At 47.1% G+C, this 19812-nt stretch overlaps 2 protein-coding genes across 3 annotated transcripts; both read left to right on the top strand.

The window, feature by feature from the left end:
• rabggta (Rab geranylgeranyltransferase subunit alpha) lies at positions 1-6524 on the top strand. The gene is made up of 17 exons (XM_076153527.1): positions 1-93; positions 444-481; positions 599-709; positions 1684-1808; positions 1899-2086; positions 2207-2464; positions 2764-2847; positions 2940-3022; positions 3114-3209; positions 3732-3837; positions 3938-3989; positions 4217-4305; positions 4427-4515; positions 4598-4714; positions 4808-4921; positions 5017-5104; positions 5918-6524. The coding sequence occupies exons 2-17, from the start codon at positions 479-481 to the stop codon at positions 6064-6066; spliced, it is 1752 nt and encodes a 583-aa protein (XP_076009642.1). The 5' UTR covers positions 1-93; positions 444-478; the 3' UTR covers positions 6067-6524.
• Positions 6525-9269: 2745 nt separating this feature from the next.
• On the top strand, positions 9270-19380 carry LOC143002994 (protein-glutamine gamma-glutamyltransferase K-like). 2 transcript variants are annotated; one of them, XM_076153444.1, is made up of 14 exons: positions 9270-9360; positions 11863-12020; positions 13708-13899; positions 15132-15383; positions 15485-15603; positions 15692-15799; positions 16330-16504; positions 16608-16746; positions 16839-17031; positions 17416-17569; positions 17901-18182; positions 18264-18424; positions 18526-18662; positions 18767-19380. In XM_076153444.1, the coding sequence occupies exons 2-14, from the start codon at positions 11864-11866 to the stop codon at positions 18915-18917; spliced, it is 2220 nt and encodes a 739-aa protein (XP_076009559.1). In that variant the 5' UTR covers positions 9270-9360; position 11863; the 3' UTR covers positions 18918-19380. The 2 variants fall into 2 exon arrangements, with proteins under 2 accessions (XP_076009559.1, XP_076009558.1); XM_076153443.1 differs by having other exon boundaries at positions 11863-12176.
• Positions 19381-19812: the final 432 nt, after the last annotated feature.

Here is a 19812-nt window from a genome sequence, read left to right as displayed (position 1 = left end):
GACGCAAACAAATTGTAGTCGGAGTAGTGGTGGTGACATGACAAATCAAACGGGGATCTGAAAAATAACAACAAGCACACACTCAGAGCGCAGGTGAGTGTGTGTAGGCTTCTCACACGGTGTCCGGTGTGTTTGATTACAGCGAATGTCGAGTCTGAGGTCCGTGTTGACGCTGTTTGTATGAATGAAGTGTGAAGGAGCCCAGCCCTGTGTATGTTAGTGTCGCAGCTGCTAACTTCAGGCTGAGTCTCTGTGTGTGTTTGTGTTTGTTGGCACTTGTAATAGTTCACACTGATGGTTTATGTCTGTATGTGTTCAGTGATAATCTATTAGCTGTGTGTGTGTGTGTGTGTGTGTGTGTGTGTGTGTGTGTGTGTGTGTGTGTGTGTACGTGTGTGTACGTGTGTGTTTGTGTGTGTGTGTGTGTGTGTGTGTTCTAACAGATTTCCAGGGGAAGTCTCCTTCACACACCAACACCATGGTAAGCTTTGATCCTTTATTCACTTTGTTTTAAACTCTGCTGTAGTAAATGATTCACATTCACACACACACACACACATTAAGAGCAGATGGAAGTGAAGCTTTGTGTGTTTGTCAGCACGGCAGAGTGAAGATTAAAACCACAGCCCAGCAGGAGGAGGAGAAGAGGAAGGAGCGAGAGAAGAAGCTGAAGATCTACGTGGCTGCACGGGACGCCTGCTTCTCTAAGGTCCACAGCGACACTGACACACTCTGCTACACACACTCCACACACTTCACACATTACGATCATTTGGCAGACGCTTTTATCCAAAGCGACTTACATTACATTATATTACCACCCTTCGCAGAGGGGGGAGCAATTGCGCAGGGGCACCTCGGCAGGGACTCAAACCGGCAACCCTCCGATTCTTAAGCGGAAGCTCTACCCACTCGACTACTGCCTCCCACACACAGTCCGAAAGTAACACACACAGGACACCAGCCTATAGAATGTCCTGTGTGTCCTTAAAGCTGTAGAGTTTCTGATGACTGAAGAAGGGATCTGAGGAGTTTAGTTTAGTTCAGTGTTGCATTCTCACCTGGTTTGTAGGTCTTTGAATGCATCGCGGTGATCCATGGTTCTTATTCATGTCACAATCAAAGATAAACACCTACATTTTCACGTCAATTTGATCTGTAAATATCTAATTATAGCCCAATCACACACACACACACACACACACACACACACACACACACACACACATTCGGTGGCTCAAAAGGCTTCACAGGCCCACAAACGTCCCCAGAAACAGAGGAACTCCTTTCCTCTAATACAGAGAATAAGATGGATACAACACTTAAATCCTAATCTCCAGAATTCCTTAATTTCTTTTGCAAATGACCTTAAAATTGATTTGATCTTACACCTCTGACTCAGGTTGTGTCTTATGTAAAGCACTAATCATTATGCTAAATCTAACCTTAAAATCTTTGGTTGAGTTTATCTGACCCCTATGACATCACAAAGGTCGCTTCCTGTTGCCACGGTCACAGCGACCTGAGCGTCGGCCTCTCTGCTTGTTTTCATGCTGAGTCATGCTCTCTAAAATAAGCAGAATCCTCTTTAATGGCATAAGGATTTGTTCGGTACACGGTGATGGATTTGTCTTCCCTGGTGTGTGTTTGTCTTAAACTCTTTGTCTTTGTCCGGTGTGACAGAGGAAGGAAGGTGTGTGTGACGATGAGGCTCTCCAGCTGACTCAGCAGCTTCTCTCATCCAATCCTGACTTTGCCACCCTGTGGAACTACAGAAGAGAGATCCTGCTGCACCTGGAGACTGTGAGGTTCGATCTCTCCCTTTCCCCTCAGCGCCTCACCTTTCTGTTGCCTCACTCATTGTGTATCCTAACTTCCTGTCTGGTTGTGCGTTGCAGGGAGGAAGACGATGTGCAGAAGGTCTACGAGTCGGAGCTGTCCTTCCTGGAGTCGTGCCTGAAGATGAACCCCAAGTCGTACGGCAGCTGGCACCACCGCGGCTGGGTCTCTACCCGCCTGCCTCGCCCCGACTGGGCCAGAGAGCTGAGCCTGTGTGATCGCTGCCTCAGTCTGGACGACCGCAACTGTGAGTGCAGGATGAGGAGGAGGAGGATGAACTGAGCAGCAGGAGGAGGATCAGGGGAGTTCATCTGTGAATATTCTCCCCCCCCCCCGCCGTCTAAATTCCTCTCTCTCACTCATCCAGTTCATTGCTGGGATTACCGCCGGATGGTTGTGAAGATGTCTGGCGTGGCCGTGGCTCAGGAGCTGGCGTTCACCGACCGCCTCATCGGCTCCAACTTCTCCAACTACTCCAGCTGGCACTACCGCAGCACTCTGCTGCCCCTGCTCCACCCCCAGTCTCCGGAGCCTCCCTCACCTCCCCGCCAGCCTCCCCGGGCCTCCCCTCCGACATCGCCGCAGACCCACTCCCACCGCGTCTGTGAGGAGCAGCTGCTCAAAGGTAAACGGCTGCCAGGTTGTCTAGGCAGCAGTACTGAGAGGAGACACACAGGGGGCAGACTGAGCCTTACAGAGAGGAACTGACAACCTGCTCCTGCTTCTTCTCTCAGTTTGTAAACAAGTAGAAACTAGAAAGTGTTTCATTCAACTGTTATAAAGTTTTGACATTACTAACGAGCGATCTTCATTTTTTAATCAGTACATTCAATGATTTACAATAAACCTTCGTTAGAGCTTTAGATGTCTGATAGCTTTAGTTGCTGCTTTACATTCTTTTTGATTGTATCTTGTGTTTTCCAGAGTATGAGCTCGTCCAGAACGCTTTCTTCACCGACCCTAATGACCAGAGTGCTTGGTTCTACTACCGCTGGCTGCTGGGCAGAGGTGCGTGTGTGTGTGTGTGTGTGTCACATATTAGCTGTGGTTTGTTTTGTTAACGTCTCACAGGCGAACTTAAGGTGTGTGTTTGTTCCCAGCCGAGCGTGAGGAGATAATCAGCTGTGTGTATGTGAGTCGGGAGGAGGAGAGAGTGGCCGTCGCCTTCTCCAGGCCTGTAAATGTGTGTATGCAGCACCGTCACCTCCTCTCTTTGATCTTCACCTCACGTTCTCCCAGTGCGCTCACTTCCTGCCTCTCCCCCCCCCCCTCAGGCTCAGTCCGGCGGCCTCATGCTCATCGTGGACGGTCAGCCCAAGCGAGTGAAATGGAGGAGCGTCCATCCAGGCTTTAGACACAGCCCCGTCTGGGTATCCTTTGTGTTTTGTCAAAGGCATAGGCATCATAGCATCTTTGAATCTTTGATCAGTGATGTGCAATGGAACGCTGTGAATGTTTGAGACTTTCTGTATTAGCACACACACATAATCTTTCAATCAGACAGCTATAAGAGGAAGAATCTCGTCTCTTTGTGTGTCCTTCAGCAAGGCACTTCATACTGAGCACTGAGTCTGATCTCTGTCAGGATCAGCCTTATCAGTCATCAACTCTAGAACTTATTCACATGTTTTGCTTCACCTTCATGGCTCCATTAATACGCTCGAGCAAGACAGTGTTTCTTTTCTTAAGTAGTCTAGTTAATGACCTCAGCAGAGCAATTTCCATGAGTAAACACCTGAATGTGAAGGTAAGAGACTCCAAACTGCTGCTTTCATCCAGGTCAGGCTTGATTTCCCTCGGCGTACCTGAGAGGAATGAAGAAGCGTCCAAACTCCTTCCCTCTCTCGGTTCTTCCTTATAAACCGGTTTCGTCCGCCTTAACACCGGCTCAGATAAGTGATCTGCCTCCTGGGTCCATCAGTGACATCATCAATGAGCACAACCTGACCGTGCACTGGACTGAGAAACACACCCGCAGAGACTGTGCTCTGTACACGGGTGAGACACACACACACACACTTCCTGTCTCCTTCAGGGTTTATCAGAGTTCTATCAGGAGCTCACCAGCAATCTCCTTCATCTCTCATCATTCCCTCAGGTCGAACTGAGAGTTGGTGTCGAGACTCGGCCACCGATCAAGAACTGTTCAGGTATGGTGTTGCCACGACAGCGGCGTATTGTGTACTTTGTTTTCAGGACTAACAACTGTGTGTGTGTGTGTGTGTGTGTGTGTGTGTGTGTGTGTGTGTGTGTGTGTGTGTGTGTGTGTGTGTGTGTGTGTGTGTGTGTGTGTGTGTGTGTGTGTGTGTGTGTGTGTGTGTGTGTGTGTGTGTGTGTGTGTGTGTGTGTGTGTGTGTGTGTGTGTGTGTGTGTGCAGGAGCGAGCTCTCGGTAGAAAAGACCTCGGTGTTGCAGTCGGAGCTGGATTCCTGCAATCAGCTCCTCGAACTGGAGCCTCTGAATAAGTGTAAGCACGTCCGTCACATACACACACACACGCACACACGCTCCCGTCTCCTTTATAGAGCTGAATAATGAACCAGCATGTTCCTGTGTCCACGTTACCGCTGACAACCTCCTCTCCACAGGGTGTCTGCTGACCATCATCCTCCTGATGAGGGCGCTGGACCCCCTGGGCTATGAGAAGCAGACGCTGTCTCACTTCCAGACGCTCAGAGTGAGTCCTGACGGCTCAGGTGTGTTTGGGAACAGAGCCGGCTCAGATCCCTTAGTGAACTCTCTGACTCTTTGTCACACAGGAAGTGGATTCCATGCGCGCCGCCTATTACGGCGACCTGTGCAGTAAGTTTATGGTTGAGAACACCATCCTGAAGATGGAGTACGCTGAAGTACGCGTCTTCAGCATTTCAGACAAGGTGGGTTTGGGTCTTATTGTGATGAAACTCTTTTTCTATCTTATGGGAAAGTCTAATGGAAACTCATTTCACTCTCTCCTCTCCCCAAATCAGAATCTCACCACTCTCTGCCACCTGGACCAGCTGTTACTGGTTACCCACATCAATCTGTCATCCAATCAGCTGCGGCGTCTTCCTCCTCAGTTTGCCATGCTGCAGTGCCTGGAGGTGATTAAATCTGCAATTCATATAGGCCTGTGATCAACGGGCTTTTCCTGTGCCGGTCCCCTGAACGCCTCACGCATATTAATGTTCTGTCGCAGGTCCTGGAAGCTGAAAACAACTCTATAGAAAACTTGGAAGGACTTTATCATCTTCCTAAACTGGAGGAGCTCCTCTTGAAGAATAACAGTATCCTTCCTCTGTGTGTGTGTGTGTGTGTGTGTGTGTGTGTGTGTGTGTGTGTGTGTGTGTGTGTGTGTGTGTGTGTGTGTGTGTGTGTGTGTGTGTGTGTGTGTGTGTGTGTGTGTGTGTGTGTGTGTGTGTGTGTGTGTGTGTGTGTGTGTGTGTGTGTGTGTGTGTGTGTGTGTGTGTGTGTTAATCACACGGTATAGTTGGCAAAGTAAATGTGTGATGGGCGTGAGCCTGGGCTTGATGTTGCCGTGGTAAATATTTTAATCACCTGTTAATGCCTTAAGCTGCAGTGATGAGACTCGTCTACAAGTTAGACAAGAGTTGGTTTCGTTTGGCACAAACATTTGTTAAGCAATCACGTAAACAAGATCAACGCCGCAATTTCACCGAGCAAATGGCGTCGTTAGGAAACATGAAGGAACTTTAGTCCTGTGTGTGTCTGAGCTGAGCCTTAATGGAGGGGTTTAGGTGTGTACCCAATTTGTTCTATCACATTAAAAAGATAATAATAATAATTTATGGTCTTGATTATAGGAGCACAAAGCCTGAGCGTGCCAGTGAACTCACCTGGCAGTAGATATGCATTGAGGCAGTGAGGATGAGTCATGTGAGGCTGGTTTTGCACAACTGGCTCAGAACTGGAGAATCCACTTCTCCTCCAGACTAAATGTCAAGTCCACATGTGACACCTGTCTCCGTGTGAGTTGTGTGACGTTGATCTCAGAGCGTTTCAGTTTTATAAGGGGATGAATGGCATTTATGACATCGGTCGTCATTTTTGAAATCTTGATCTTTAACCCAAATTCTCAGAAATCTCTTCTCTGACGGAGCTTCAGCCGCTGGCCACCTGTCCCAATCTGAAGCGGCTTGATCTCCGCGGCAACCCTGTCACTCAGACGGCCAACGTGGAGTCTGAGTTGGCCGAGCTGCTGCCCTCGGTCACAGACCTGCTGCTCTGATCAGACGCACGCCGGGCAGCCGTCTCTGCCATCAACACTTTCATCTCTCTGTCTTTACTGTGCTCCTGACAAACAAGCAAGTGGCTGTTTCCCAAGTGTCCTGACTGTTTATTCCACTTGTTTGGGTGAATGTCAATCACTGCAACCTCTGCAGCCACCTCGCTCTAACACCGTCACAGAAAAGCCTCCATTTGTGTGTGTGTTGGTGTGCATGTGTGTGTGTGTCTCACAAGCATGCTGAAATGGATTCATTGTGGCACGGCAATGCTGGCTTTTGGTTTCACGTAAGATACAAATTGTCCAAAGGTTGAATCTGGAGAACAAAGCTTCAGCCTGCGTCGTTGCTCATAGACATTTTTTAAAGTTGTGTAAAGCATTTACAACACGGCTCTGTACTGTTGCACAGTAACTCACTGATCCTGGAATAAAGGAGCGCACATCAGGTCACTGCCTTCTAATGAGGCTCACGTGTGTGGTTTATTCCTCTGTGTGTGTGTGTGTGTGTGTGTGTGTGTGTACGCGTGTGTACGCGTGTGCACGCGTGTGTGTGTGTACCTGCTGCTGAGGCTGGAGAACATTTCACCACACACACTAGCTTCAGCTTTGAGTCAGTGGTGATGTAGTTTATATTGTTGTGTCATCATCATCATCGTAACTAGAGCTGCAGCTTGGATTGTAAATATTTGATCACCAAGATAACCAAGTCCTTGCTTCACCTCTTGTCCTCCCTCTTGTGCTTAAATTCATTCAATCATAGATAAATAAATGCATAAAATATGAGAAAAACAATGCATTGGCGATGACTGCTTTGTTTTGTTTTTGATGGTTTCTGGGGAAAATAGAGGAAGGCTCTGCTGCGGTGCCTGGCGTCCTCGTACGTGGACACCTGAGCCCAGCGTCTGTCATGTCCGTGACTCGTGAAATGAGACGTAGCTGTCAGACTGGTTCAGATGGATTGCACTTTACTTGCTCAATGTTGCCCTGTATCTTGTGTTTGTGGCTGTTTGTTCAGCACCCACTTCCTGAGAGTGTGGTGAGCGCAGTCACATGAGTTCCTGCTGTGCCCAGTAGCTGTGTGACTGTAACTGTGTGTGTGTGTGTGTGAGTGTTGTTCCCAGGCCTTTGACCTGTCGGCTATCGGCAGACATCTGAAGGATCTAAATGTTTCACCTGAACAATTTCCTTTGACATCTGTGTACATTAGTGAGTGTTGAGTGTTGTCATCTGACGTGTCTCAGAGTGGTGCGGAGCTTTCTCTCACTTCTACAATGATAAACATTAAATCAGCCCAGAGTCAATGTCTGACTGCAATTAAACTCCTGCATATGAATAATCAAGGAAACCTGTGGATCTCCAGAGTTCCCAGAAGAGCAATTAGTGTCTCGTTAGGCCACGTTTACCAATTTCATACCACAGGTCAATGTATAGGTTTGGGACTGAGCGCATGAGTTTACTAACCAATCACACTCAGTATTTGTCTGGAGGGGTATAAAATGAAGAGCAGAGGTGAGATTTGAGATTTTCCTGTGCCAGAAACTCCCACACACACACACCTGCATGGTAGCTTGGTGGTCTGACTCCTGTGTGACCTGAGCTGCGGCCTGTCTGAACACATAATTGTCCCGCTGGTACCAACAGATTGTGGACTCAAAATGCACGAGGCGGTTCTCAAGAGCAAGTAGAGTCAAAAAGTCTTGGTTCAGTTCACAGGAAATCAATACAAAGAAATGCATCAAACCCGACAGGGGAACGCTGAAGGCAAAACTCCAAAATAAAGAGATATAAAGAACAAACAAAAGGAAATAATGTTGGAGCACGAGGAACAAAGATAACCTGGCACAGAGCGCAGGGAACACACACACTGAGAACACAACAGAGGGAAGGATAATGAAGAGCAGGTGACTGAGCAATCAGATGATCACACAGGTGGGAAACACACAAGAGCAAGAAGTGAAACATCTGGAGTGAGAGGAGAGGAGAGGAGAGGAGAGGAGAGGAGAGGAGAGGAGAGAACAACAAAATAAAACAATGGATAAACCGTAGACACTGAAATACATGACCTAAGGAGCAGGACAGGCCATTGCAGTAATTGAGCCTAAGTCAGGGTGTGTCATTAATGCCTGATTCATAACAGCGGCTTATGCTCTCTGAACACACAAAGGGTCGTGTAATTGAATTAAAAACTATTACCATGTAGGTGCATGAATCTACGGTGTCACATTTAAACATTGAAATAGTTTGTGCCGAGTTTTTACAGACAATATGAGCCTACAGCCTTGTTCATGGACTCTCTTGTTGGGAGCGGTTCTTATCTCAATTAACCCGCACACTTACCTGTCGGGTTTTCTGCCCAGGCGCTGACTCAGAGCTGAGGGGGCGGAGGGAGCTGAGGGGGCGGAAGGAACCCCCTGGCAAGTCAAGTCAAGATCATTTGAATTGAACTTCTCTTAATTCCTCCCCCTCTGCATCGGCGCAACACTTTGTTCACTGTGGTTAAGCCGTCCTGCCTGTTTGGAGCGATGGAGGCCATGGCACCGCTCCAGAGCTGCAGCGCCAGAGTATACAGCCGTGACAGAGGAATCCAACAAGCTTGCGAGGGCAACCTGTTGTTTCGTGTTTGTTTTACCTGGTTGCTGTGGCGTTCTGTGCTGAAGGGCAAACTGTCACCTATCCTCAACGAATCTATTCAAATGATGCAGACTTTTGCCAAATGTGACCCATCGGCTCACAGCACAAAGGGCGGGGTTTCAATAAGAGAAGTGAGACAATCATTACAGACGTGCTCCCTCAGTCATTCATCTAAATAACATTCTTATTATAGATCATAACAGATTATCTTCTCTGTATCCCCTAATAATTATGACACTTCTGTAAATCCATTATTTCTGTATCACTGTGGACTGTGTGATGGAGAGAAGCAGCTTCAGCTCAGGTTTAACACTTTACTTGCCTGTGCCTGTACCTGAGTATGAAATAATGTGGATGAAACGATGAATGTAAGTCCAGAGTGGAGCACATTCGGCCTTAACAGCACCTGAGTCAGCTCATACTGAAAGAAACTGGAAAGAAAAACAGTTTCCGGTATTTATCGCCAAACTGTGTTTTTTGTGTGCGATGCGTCAGTACAGTACAGATCATGATACTGAGTGGCTTCCATGCTTGACTGTGGGTGCTGTGCGTTTTTGTGGCATGAAGGCGTGTCTGTGCGCCACATAAAGGAGCTGCACAGACGCACAGCAGACACACACTTGTCCTTCCTCCAGTCACAGGGTGTTTAAGTGTCTACTGAACTGAGTGAGTGTCTTTGAGTCTTTTGTCATTTTTGGCAGCTAGACATTTGCTTTGTTGTGTTTCATGTTGATCACAATATTAACTTGTCTCTTTGTGTCAAATCTAGAGGAAAGGGAACTCTGGCTGTCAGAGATAAGATCACAGTCATATTTCAACAGGATCTTATGCATGTCTGTCAATGCATCTTTAAGTTTGTTAGACAATGCTTTAATGTTAATGTGTGTGCTGGTTGATCTCTTACAGCACAGCTGCACTGCATATACTGGGTTTTCTGCATATTTGTTTAGATTACTTTCAAGGAAGAGAGGGCTAGTTTTCCTGCACTTCCTCATGCAGAACAACTTCAAAACAAATCTCTTGTTTGTTTAAAATCTTTGCAAACCAATATAAACTTCTGTCTGAATGTGGATGATGATTACAATCTAATGGTCTTTCTGATGTTAAACAGTGAACCTGTCTGTGTTTCTCTGATCAAACCTGTAGCCTAGAGGCTCGATCTTAAGACACGATCTTAAGATTAGATGTGGTTGATTACCGATCATCGCCTTCCTCATGGAAAAGAGTCGACATTGATTAATAGCATAGAGAGTAAAGAGTATATTTGATCTGATATCCTGGGAGTGAACCCAGTGACCTCGCAGGTAACACACCTGCCAAACCAGCAGTGACACACTCGAGTGTAGCTGATTGAGTGAATGCAAACAGAGTCCAGTTGCAGATGGATTCAGTGGGGAAACATCAGATCTATAAGTGGTTCAGATGTCAGAACTCTCATCTGTGTGTGTGTGTTAGTGCAAATATCTGTTGCATTCAACAGATTACTGGAGCGCCGTTGATTTGATTCCATGTTTCGCCGGAGTGAATTACGGCACGGCAGATTTTTAATCAGCACGTTCCCGTCTCATGCGGTCCCTGAACCTGCTCAGCTCCGGTGCTGAGGCAGATGCTCTCTACATTCTATTTCCACTTTCCTTTCCAGTTTGTAGGGTTGTGCCCTGAACCAAACTGTCTCATTACACAGGTTTTTGTGTAACGTGACAATTTAGTGGGAAGGTTTGTGTGAAAGAGTTTATTTTTAAATCCAGGTTACATAGAAACAAGCACCGCATTGACACCATGCTGATTGCTTATGCTGTTGTAGAGTGCTACACTGGGAGGGAATGGGTCCACTGCACTGTGCATCAGAATAGACTGTCTGTCGCTTTTAACCAAATGTTGCAGCGTAGAATAAAGAATTGAGGCAGTGTGAGTACCTGTGTGTGGGAGTGGCACTTTATGTAGAGGTCACCCATCTAAAAGCCCATTGTGCTCCACTTGGCGGCGTGTTGAGGATCTCCTCCTGCATCAATGGAGCTCTGTCCCTGTTTGACCTGTGTTGAGCCTTCAAGGGGGAGCCCCCTACTTCTCTGGTGTCTTCTCTGTGTCTCTTCTGTCATCCCTCTCCTCCTCCTCCTTCTCCTCCTCCTTCTCCTCCTCCTCCCTCACCGAATCAGCTGGGCTCAGATGTGCCCGCTGAGCTGGTTATCCATTAACAAACAACTCCACCCGAAGCTGTCGGTCGGCTCCAGAGAAACAAAGACAATCATGCATAACCCAATATTGCGTAGCTGAGGTGATGCTTGTTGCATGTGTATAGAGACAATGTTTACACATGTTTTAAGCTAGGTGTGTATTACATATGATGTGTTATTGTTACAGGTTGCAGTGCGGAGGCTTGTGTGCAGATTAGACTGTTCTAACAGGCAAATAAAGACACAACAAGGCCGTTCTCTTTGGCCGAGGACAGGAATAGAACAAGACAAACCTGCCGAGTGTGTTTTGCCTTCAACTATTAACTGTCCTCGCAGTCACATGAATCGCTGGTTAAATGTCATTGCATGTGAATACAGAAAGAGATGATTATCAGCTTTGGTTATTCAGATTCTGTTTTGTCCAATGAGATCTAGGAATGTAGACGGTTTATGAAGGATCTAGGGTCGTGACCTTCAGGTTATTGAATGAGCCCCTATGGTGTCTAAAAGCTCCTCTACATACAAAGTTACATTAAAAGCTCAGTTAACTTACACAAATGTTCACAATCGTCTCAGAAAGGTGTTGCCGTTGTTCCCTGGAACCTCCAGATTTTAAAAGTCCAAACTCCAAAGCACACAAAGTTCTTTCAAGCAGCAGAATCTTGTTTCAAAGTAATTCATTCAGAACTTACAGTGTGTCCTCTGGTGAGAGATCCAAGATGACTTTAGACAAAAGCCTCGACTTAGACATTTAGTTTCACTCTGTAAGTTTCTGACTAAAAGATGTTATTGGTCTCAGTCTGAAGAGTCTGAGTGTGTTCTAGGCTGCCGTGTAGCTGATGTCTTTTCCTCCATCTCTTGGAACATTGTCCTAAAGGTGCTGATGTACCCGTGGTTGCCATAGTCAGAGTAGTTTAAATCAACAACTGCATCTCGTCAATGTCCTCTGATGAATGTTTGTCTCTGTTTGTCTGTTCCCTTGTGTTGTGCTCAGGATGGCTGCTCTAGCTCCAACGCCAACCCCAGCCCCAGCCCACATACTCACAGGACGGTTTCCTCCTGGACGCTTCCCATCGTTCGTGTCGGCAGAGGCGGAGGTCCCAGACGCAAGCATGACGGAAGTGGAGGAGGAGGAGGAAGATATTAAAGAAGGTGCTTGCCGTCAATGGCTTCGTGTGCACTGCCCTTGCTGCTGTCCTAGGCCAAGTGATGATGACATCACAGATACACTGGTCACAGGGACTGATGAGGAGGAGAAGGAGGAAGTGAATGGCGAGAAGCCTGCAACTGGTGGCAGCGAGCTTGATGGTAGAGAGTTGCACAGGGATGAAGTTCTGTCCCCAACTAACGCCAACCCTGTCCCCACTCCGTCCCTACATGTCCCCAACTAACGCCAACCTGTCCCCACTCCGTCCCTACATGTCCCCAACTAACGCCAACCTGTCCCCACTCTGTCCCTACATGTCCCCAACTAACGCCAACCTGTCCCCACTCTGTCCCTACATGTCCCCAACTAACGCCAACCTGTCCCCAGTCCGTCCCTACATGTCCCCAACTAACGCCAACCTGTCCCCACTCCGTCCCTACATGTCCCCAACTAACGCCAACCTGTCCCCACTCCGTCCCTACATGTCCCCAACTAACGCCAACCTGTCCCCACTCCGTCCCTACATGTCCCCAACTAACGCCAACCTGTCCCCACTCCGTCCCTACATGTCCCCAACTAACGCCAACCTGTCCCCACTCCGTCCCTACATGTCCCCAACTAACGCCAACCTGTCCCCACTCTGTCCCTACATGTCCCCAACTAACGCCAACCTGTCCCCACTCCGTCCCTACATGTCCCCAACTAACGCCAACCTGTCCCCACTCTGTCCCTACATGTCCCCAACTAACGCCAACCTGTCCCCACTCCGCCCCTACATGTCCCCAAATAACGCCAAACCTGTCCCCAACTAACGCCAACCCTGTCCCCACAGTCCTTAACCCTGTCTCAACCCTGTCCCTGCGTTTGTCCCCCTCCCCCCCCTGCATCACCACCCCATCAGTCACTGTACAGTTGAAAAATATTTAATATTCATTAACTGAATGTTCCACTCCACCAGTTTATAGTTGTAATGTAATGATTGACAGTCGGTGTAGTTGCAGGCTGCTTCACTCACGTAAGATTAAAGAAAGCAGTAGAGCATTTATTCAGTCTTCACTTTATTAAAACACTACAGTGCCACAGATTTGTAAACATTTTATTCAGCACAAGTTCCTCACTTTATGAGAGAAATATGTGTGTGTGTTTCATCTCAATATTAAATGCAAATCCTACATTTTAAGCCTAGATGTTATATCTCCGCCCTCTAAAGCCCTAAAGAAAGCACTCCATCCATAATTACTGCACTTAAATCCTGGAACGATATGCACACTGAGTAGAGCCAGACAGGTTTTTGGCACCGTATGAGGTGAAACCAAACCAATACTATTGCTCAACCAATGCTCCGCTCCTGTCAAGAGCTATTGTTACCACATCTTTCTTTGCAAAAGCCTGCCAGCCCACAGCCCTCAGGAAAAAAGGAGCAAGGAGCTGTTGAGAGGCAATTCAAAGAGAGACTCCCCCTCCCCGAGAAGGGCCCAGTGTGCAGCAGGAGTCATAGGTGGGAAAAGATGCAAATGGCTGAGAAACAGAAGATACACACACACACACACACACACACACACACACACACTTCATTACACTTCCCACAGTAAGTTCATCCTCATCCGCGTGCAGCTTTCCACTTGACGGTGCCTGTCACTCATGAAACCAACCAAGTCACCGGCTGTAATATCGTTACATTTGTTTCCACAGATATGCTTCTTAAAGTGCTGTCCATAGACCTGATGAAGAGCCAGGAAGGACAGAACCGCACGGAGCACCACACACAGCTCTACGATGGTGACGACCTCATCATCCGCAGGGGGCAGACGTTCATGATGTGGCTCACGCTCTCTCAGCCCTTTGACTCCAGCACTGACAAGCTTCACCTGGAACTCAAAACAGGTTCGTCAGTCAGCTCGGTCTCTTTGATAGGAATCACCACGGCAACCTGGCTTGTTTGGAACATGAATGCATCTATGAGGTGAAGATGAATGACATCATTCCATAGGCTATGGTCACGCTTACACATACTGAATTGTGTAATAGGAGTTCCCTGCTTGTCTAGTCTGTAACTGTAAGAGGAAGTGGGGGAAACTGGATTGGCACAAGACAGCCAAACCGAAACTCACATGTTTTCTGCGTGACCCAGAGTTAAGACTTCCCTATCTTGTTGGCACGCATGAGACAGACAGGAAAGCTGATGGATGTGGGAGACATAGAAACCAAGAGGAGGACAAACAGTCTCCATGCTGAAAATGGAATAAATGTCCATCATACGGACTCTGCCTTATTCCTTCCATGTAGTACAGCTAGACAGAGTGCTATATAGAGAGATGTTTGGATGCTATTGCTATAGCAACAGGTCTGGTTGCTATAGCTCCAGGAAGGGTGTTCCACTGATTCCCAGTCCTCAGTCCTACTCCAACTAAAGACCCTGTCAACGTGACAAGTGACAACCATCCACTAGCTTTTTACCACCACCTGTTTACACGCTGGCTCTTCTCTATCTGTGTCCCATTCCCTCACTAAACAGTCGGCTTGGCGTCACACCAGCTTTCCTCGCATTACATTACATTTTATGCATTTTCCTAACTGCAGGTTGTGAAGAGAGACATTTATTTGTGCTGACAGCCAGCAACGTAAACTCATGATGTCAGTGGCCAAAACCCTGAAAGTGAGTGATTCCTTTATCTGTATTCACTGTGGAGGAAATGTTCACGCCACATTTGTCATCAAAGAGCCGAGCGGGTAAAAGCATCCCGCTCAGATACTGATACTGTCAGATACTGTCTTCACCAGTAGGAGCGAGTAGGAGAGATGAGGAGCTTCTGAGGTCATGATATCACCTGGCAGAAATTATAACTATAGTTTTGCAAGACACAGTGGAGCAGAAAAAAGGACAACATGGTGCGATCAATATTGTCTCTAGGCTTATTTTGTGTTTATTAAGGCGTGGCACTTAGCGTTACAGGTGTTGCTTGAAATTGTGCCCGGTTCATCTCCCGCTTGGCAGCTCATCAAAAACCACAACCGGCATAATTATCCCGAGGAATAAGCAGAAACTCTTCTCAGACTAGGTGTGTGTTCGGTGTGTGTGTGTTTGATGTTGTTTCTGTCTCTTTACTTTCACACAGGGACTCTCCCAACAGTGGCAAAGAAAACCCACGTTATCGTCCCACTGGTTAAAGACTTGCAGGACGACCGCTGGGAAGCTGCAATCGTGAAGAAGGATGGAAACCGGCTACAGCTGTCAGTCAACTCTCTGTCTACAGCAGTCATAGGTCGATATCAGCTGGCTGTGGAGACGAGCTGCCCGGACGGCGAGTATCTCTCCCCACACGACCCAGCTAATGATATCTACATGCTGTTCAACCCCTGGTGCGAAGGTAAGGGGCAAGATATTTGGTTGTATTCTTACTCTCCTCTATTGCAGCTTGTCAGTGAAGACACTTTGTAAATATGTGCCTGTGTGTTCCCTGTCTGCCAGAGGACACAGTGTTCATGGATTCCGAAGCAGAGAGGAAGGAGTATATCATGAACGACGTCGGGCAATTATACTACGGCACACAGCATCAAATAGGAGCGAGGAACTGGGACTTTGCACAGGTGAGTGCGCTGTTTGGTCTCCTGGCAAGGGAGGGATTCTCTTAGTGGAGGAAACTCATATTCTCTTCTGCTCCTCTTTTGTCAACAGTTTGATGAAGGAATACTTGCTGCTTCCTTGTTTATCCTGGAAATAAGCGGCATCCCTGCATCTGGGTGTGGAGACCCTGTGAATGTGGTGCGAGTCATCTCTGCCATGGTGAGACCGTCCTACATACATGCATGGAACATTTGCTCTGGAGCTGGAATCCTAACAGCATCTTACCTGCCCTTAATAAACCCTTCACATCCATCAGCCCCTTCCCTGTAGTGTGAGTGTGAGTGTGCAGCCCCAAAATGAATTCGGATGGATTCAATTAATTTCCATCTCCTGTTTACATCCCTGTTTTGGTCAGGGACAGCAACACGCATGACAACCAATAATTGAGAGAGTCAAAGTAAAAGTGACAGTTTAAGTGATTCATTGGGAAATACAATGTACAAATGCAGACAAGGTTCTCAAAATGTGGGGGAGGACAGGAGGACAATGGTGGTGCCAAAACAAAGAAGCCAATACCTGCTGGGAGGCAAGACGGGTGGAACGGCTTAAAACCAAAAGCCCTACAAGCACAGTCACACTTATTGACAGTTATGCTTCAATCCTTTGACATGCAAAGTGGGTTTGGAAATGAGTAGGCCCGACTTTAGAGGTCAAACTGAAACGATGATAAAAAATCCCCTTTTGCTCAGATCAACGAACAGGACGACGCTGGTGTCATTAAAGGGAACTGGTCCGGCAGCTATTGGGGTGGAACATCTCCAACAGCTTGGACTGGCAGCTTGGAAATCCTAAAAGAGTACATGTCAACCAAAAAAGCAGTGAGATACGGCCAGTGCTGGGTGTTCTCTGGCGTCACCACCACAGGTCAGCTACTGTGTCATCTGAGACGTGTGTGTGTGTGTGTGTGTGTTGAAGTGTGTACACACAGACTGGTAGCTAATGCTTTGCTTATCCTTCTTCTTTGCAGTGTTGCGATGTTTGGGTATCCCCACTCGTTCTGTGACCAACTTCAACTCTGCCCACGACACAGACGTCTCTTTGACAACCGACTTGTACTTTGATGAAAACATGGAGGTGTTAGATCACCTCAACGATGACAGCATCTGGTGGGCACTCTCTCTCTACCAGACAGGTTGCTTCACTTACGGCGCTCTGTCATGGACAGCGTGCATCACCTTCACCTCTTTGTCTTCTTCAGGAACTACCATGTGTGGAACGACTGCTGGATGGTTCGCTCAGACTTGCCGCCGGGAATGGGAGGCTGGCAGGCGGTGGACTCCACCCCTCAGGAGACCAGCCAGGGCACCTTCCGCTGCGGCCCTGCTTCTCTCACTGCCATCCGCAACGGGCTGGTCTATAACAAATATGACTGTCAGTTTGTGTTTGCCGAGGTTTGTAAACACTTAAGATCAAACATCTAGACAGAGATCCACAGGCTTTATGCTCACAGATCAGTTCAGAGTTGTACACAGTGGAAAAAGCTTTAAAATACCTTTTATCTCTGCGTATCCATGACCTACAGGAATGACTGACATCCTGCCTGTTGTTTTGTTTTGATGTTCCAAATTGTTTGTGATACTGAGCCATATGCCTCACATGTGTGCACTGACAACTCACAGCTGTTCAACTCTAATATTCTAATTCTGTCTCTGTCTCTGTCTCTCTCTCTCTCTCTCTCTCTCTCTCTCTCTCTCTCTCTCTCTCTCTCTCTCTCTCCCTCTCTCTCTCCCACTCTCTCTCTCTGTCTCCCACTCTCTCTCTCTGTCTCTCTGTAGGTGAACAGTGATAGAGTATTCTGGGTGCGTACTGAAGATGGGACCTTCACTCCGTTTCACTCTGAGAAAAACACTGTGGGTCACGCCATCAGCACCAAGGCTGTGGGCTCTGAGGAGCGCTTTGACGTCACACACCTCTACAAACATCCTGAAGGTACTAAGACCAAAACACAAACACTGACCTATAAATTGGGCCGGAGCTGTGACACTGCCCTGTACACACACTCAACATTACAGCATTTGTGGACCAATTGTAATTTCAGTCCTCAATTCTAAGGCCCTTTTAACGTCAAACAACCAGAGAGCAACTGAAGGATGGTGTGCTTTCTGACTATGTGAAGAAGTTACCCAAACTACTTTTGTGTTGATCTGACAGTTGGCAGTTGTATTCCTTAGATAATAGAGACTAAGTAACCTCCAAGTCAGTCTTTTGTAGTTCTAAAGGTTCTGCATCAGTATCAAATGAACTCTACATGTCTTGACAGGCTCAGAGGAGGAACGCATCGCTGTGGAAACGGCACAACGCTATGGATCCAAGTCTGAGAAGTTTTCCAACCCAGCAGAGGACACCTTTGTGGAGGTGACCATGGATGGTGACGGTCCTCAAATGGGAGGGGACGTGCAGCTAAACATTGTGTTGAAAAACACCAGTTCAGCAAACCGGAAAGTGGCTCTGCACAGCCGGGTGTCCATCATGTACTACACCGGTGTCCACAAGGCCACAATCAAAAAGGACACGACAGACGTGGAGCTGCTGCCTAATAAGGGTGAGTGGATCCGGGGTCATGAATGTGTTGTTCCTGTAGCCCTGTGAACATTCTTCTCTCTCTCTCTCTCTCTCTATACAGTAAAGGTCTTGGAGTGGTCCCTGAAATGCGATGACTACAAGGACCACCTGGTGGACCAAGCCGCCCTGCTGCTGACTCTCTCCGGCAGAGTGGAAGAAACCAAGCAGATTGTGGCCACTCAGTTCAATTTCCGACTCAGGACCCCAGATCTCATCATAAAGGTTCAACCAAACAACTCACCGTATCAAACAGCAAGTTCAGGGCATTTCACATCTGAAGATCTGACACAGTTCCTTCTTCTTCTTTGTCTCTTTCTTTCTAGCCGATCGGAGAGGCTGTGGTAGGGAAGAAGATGACCGCAGAGATTTCGTTCACTAACCCACTACCACGGGTTCTGAAGGCAGTGATCTTCCACGTGGAGGGACTGGGACTTCGTGCTCCTCGAAAGATTCTTTTCGGGTGAGAGGAAAATACATTTGACATCATGTTCTTTCCCCCCCCCCACACACACACACCTTGTCTATCTCTGTGATTGTCACTGTCATTTCCTGTCCTCCCTGCAGAGATATTGGTAGTCATGCCTCTATGTCTCTGACTGAGGAATTGGTCCCCACCAAGGACGGAGCGAGGAAATTACTGGCCACATTGGACTGCGAGCAGCTCACACAGGTTCACGGAGTGGCTGAGATCATTGTCAAGAAAAAGAAGAAGTGAGGCTCCAAAGCGTCTTTTAGGCGGCACAGTGACTTTATGAATAAGTGCTTTCTTAATAAACTGTGAGAGACACGTGTCATTTATTTCTACTTGCAGGTGTAACACGGTGCTGCTTTTAATTTGCTTTGGGATTTAGAAACACTAATCATTCTACTTCATAATAAAATAAAAATAACCACCAAAATGGGGAATAACTAAATGTATTTCTTGTTTCTGAATATTTAGAAATAAGGGAATTTACAATAATCAACCGTCCACAAAGTCCTTCCTGTTCCTAAGTCCCAGGTGGCAGATTGAACTGAAATGTTCTTTTAGAAAGGCAGAATTCTCGGTGCAGCTATGGCAGTGCAGTTTTACATTTGAAGGGTGATTTGTTTTTTGTAAATTGAAAGTTTTTGCATGCATTCATTTTGATCTTATTGTTCTTGTTATGCTCTTCCATAATAAACAAACTTGGAGCCTATGTGTATGCATTTATTGTATTCAGAGTGTCTGGTGCCTTTAGCCTTTGATGGGCGGTTGGATGTGATCCAAAAACCCATCAAATGTATCTTCTGAACCATAAATCATAGAATCATCATTTCTTTTTCTCCTGTGTCTATCCACATCCGTTCATCATTCATCATCGGCTCTATTCATCCACTCCTGAATGACTGGAGTGTTATTGCCTCCTATTAGATATAAAGACATGCAACAGTGTGTGTAACCACTAAAGGTCAATTAAAGTGAGATTGTGTTGCGTTCAAGTCCCGCTCGTAGGTCCCTGCGTTCAGGAGTCCGGGATCAGAAATAAACAAGCAAACACAAAAATGGACGGATGCCTGTGGGAAGCATGTTTAGCAAGGACAAATTGTATTATTCAACAACACCCCTCAGCCCATTTTTATCCTTTTTT

This window comes from Genypterus blacodes, unplaced genomic scaffold (assembly GCF_046128005.1).
Source record: "Genypterus blacodes isolate CSIRO-AG114 ecotype Tasmania unplaced genomic scaffold, CSIRO-AGI_Gbla_v1 ptg000058l_1, whole genome shotgun sequence".
Taxonomy (NCBI): Eukaryota; Metazoa; Chordata; class Actinopteri; order Ophidiiformes; family Ophidiidae; genus Genypterus; species Genypterus blacodes.
This window is presented reverse-complemented; position numbering and strand designations above follow the sequence as displayed.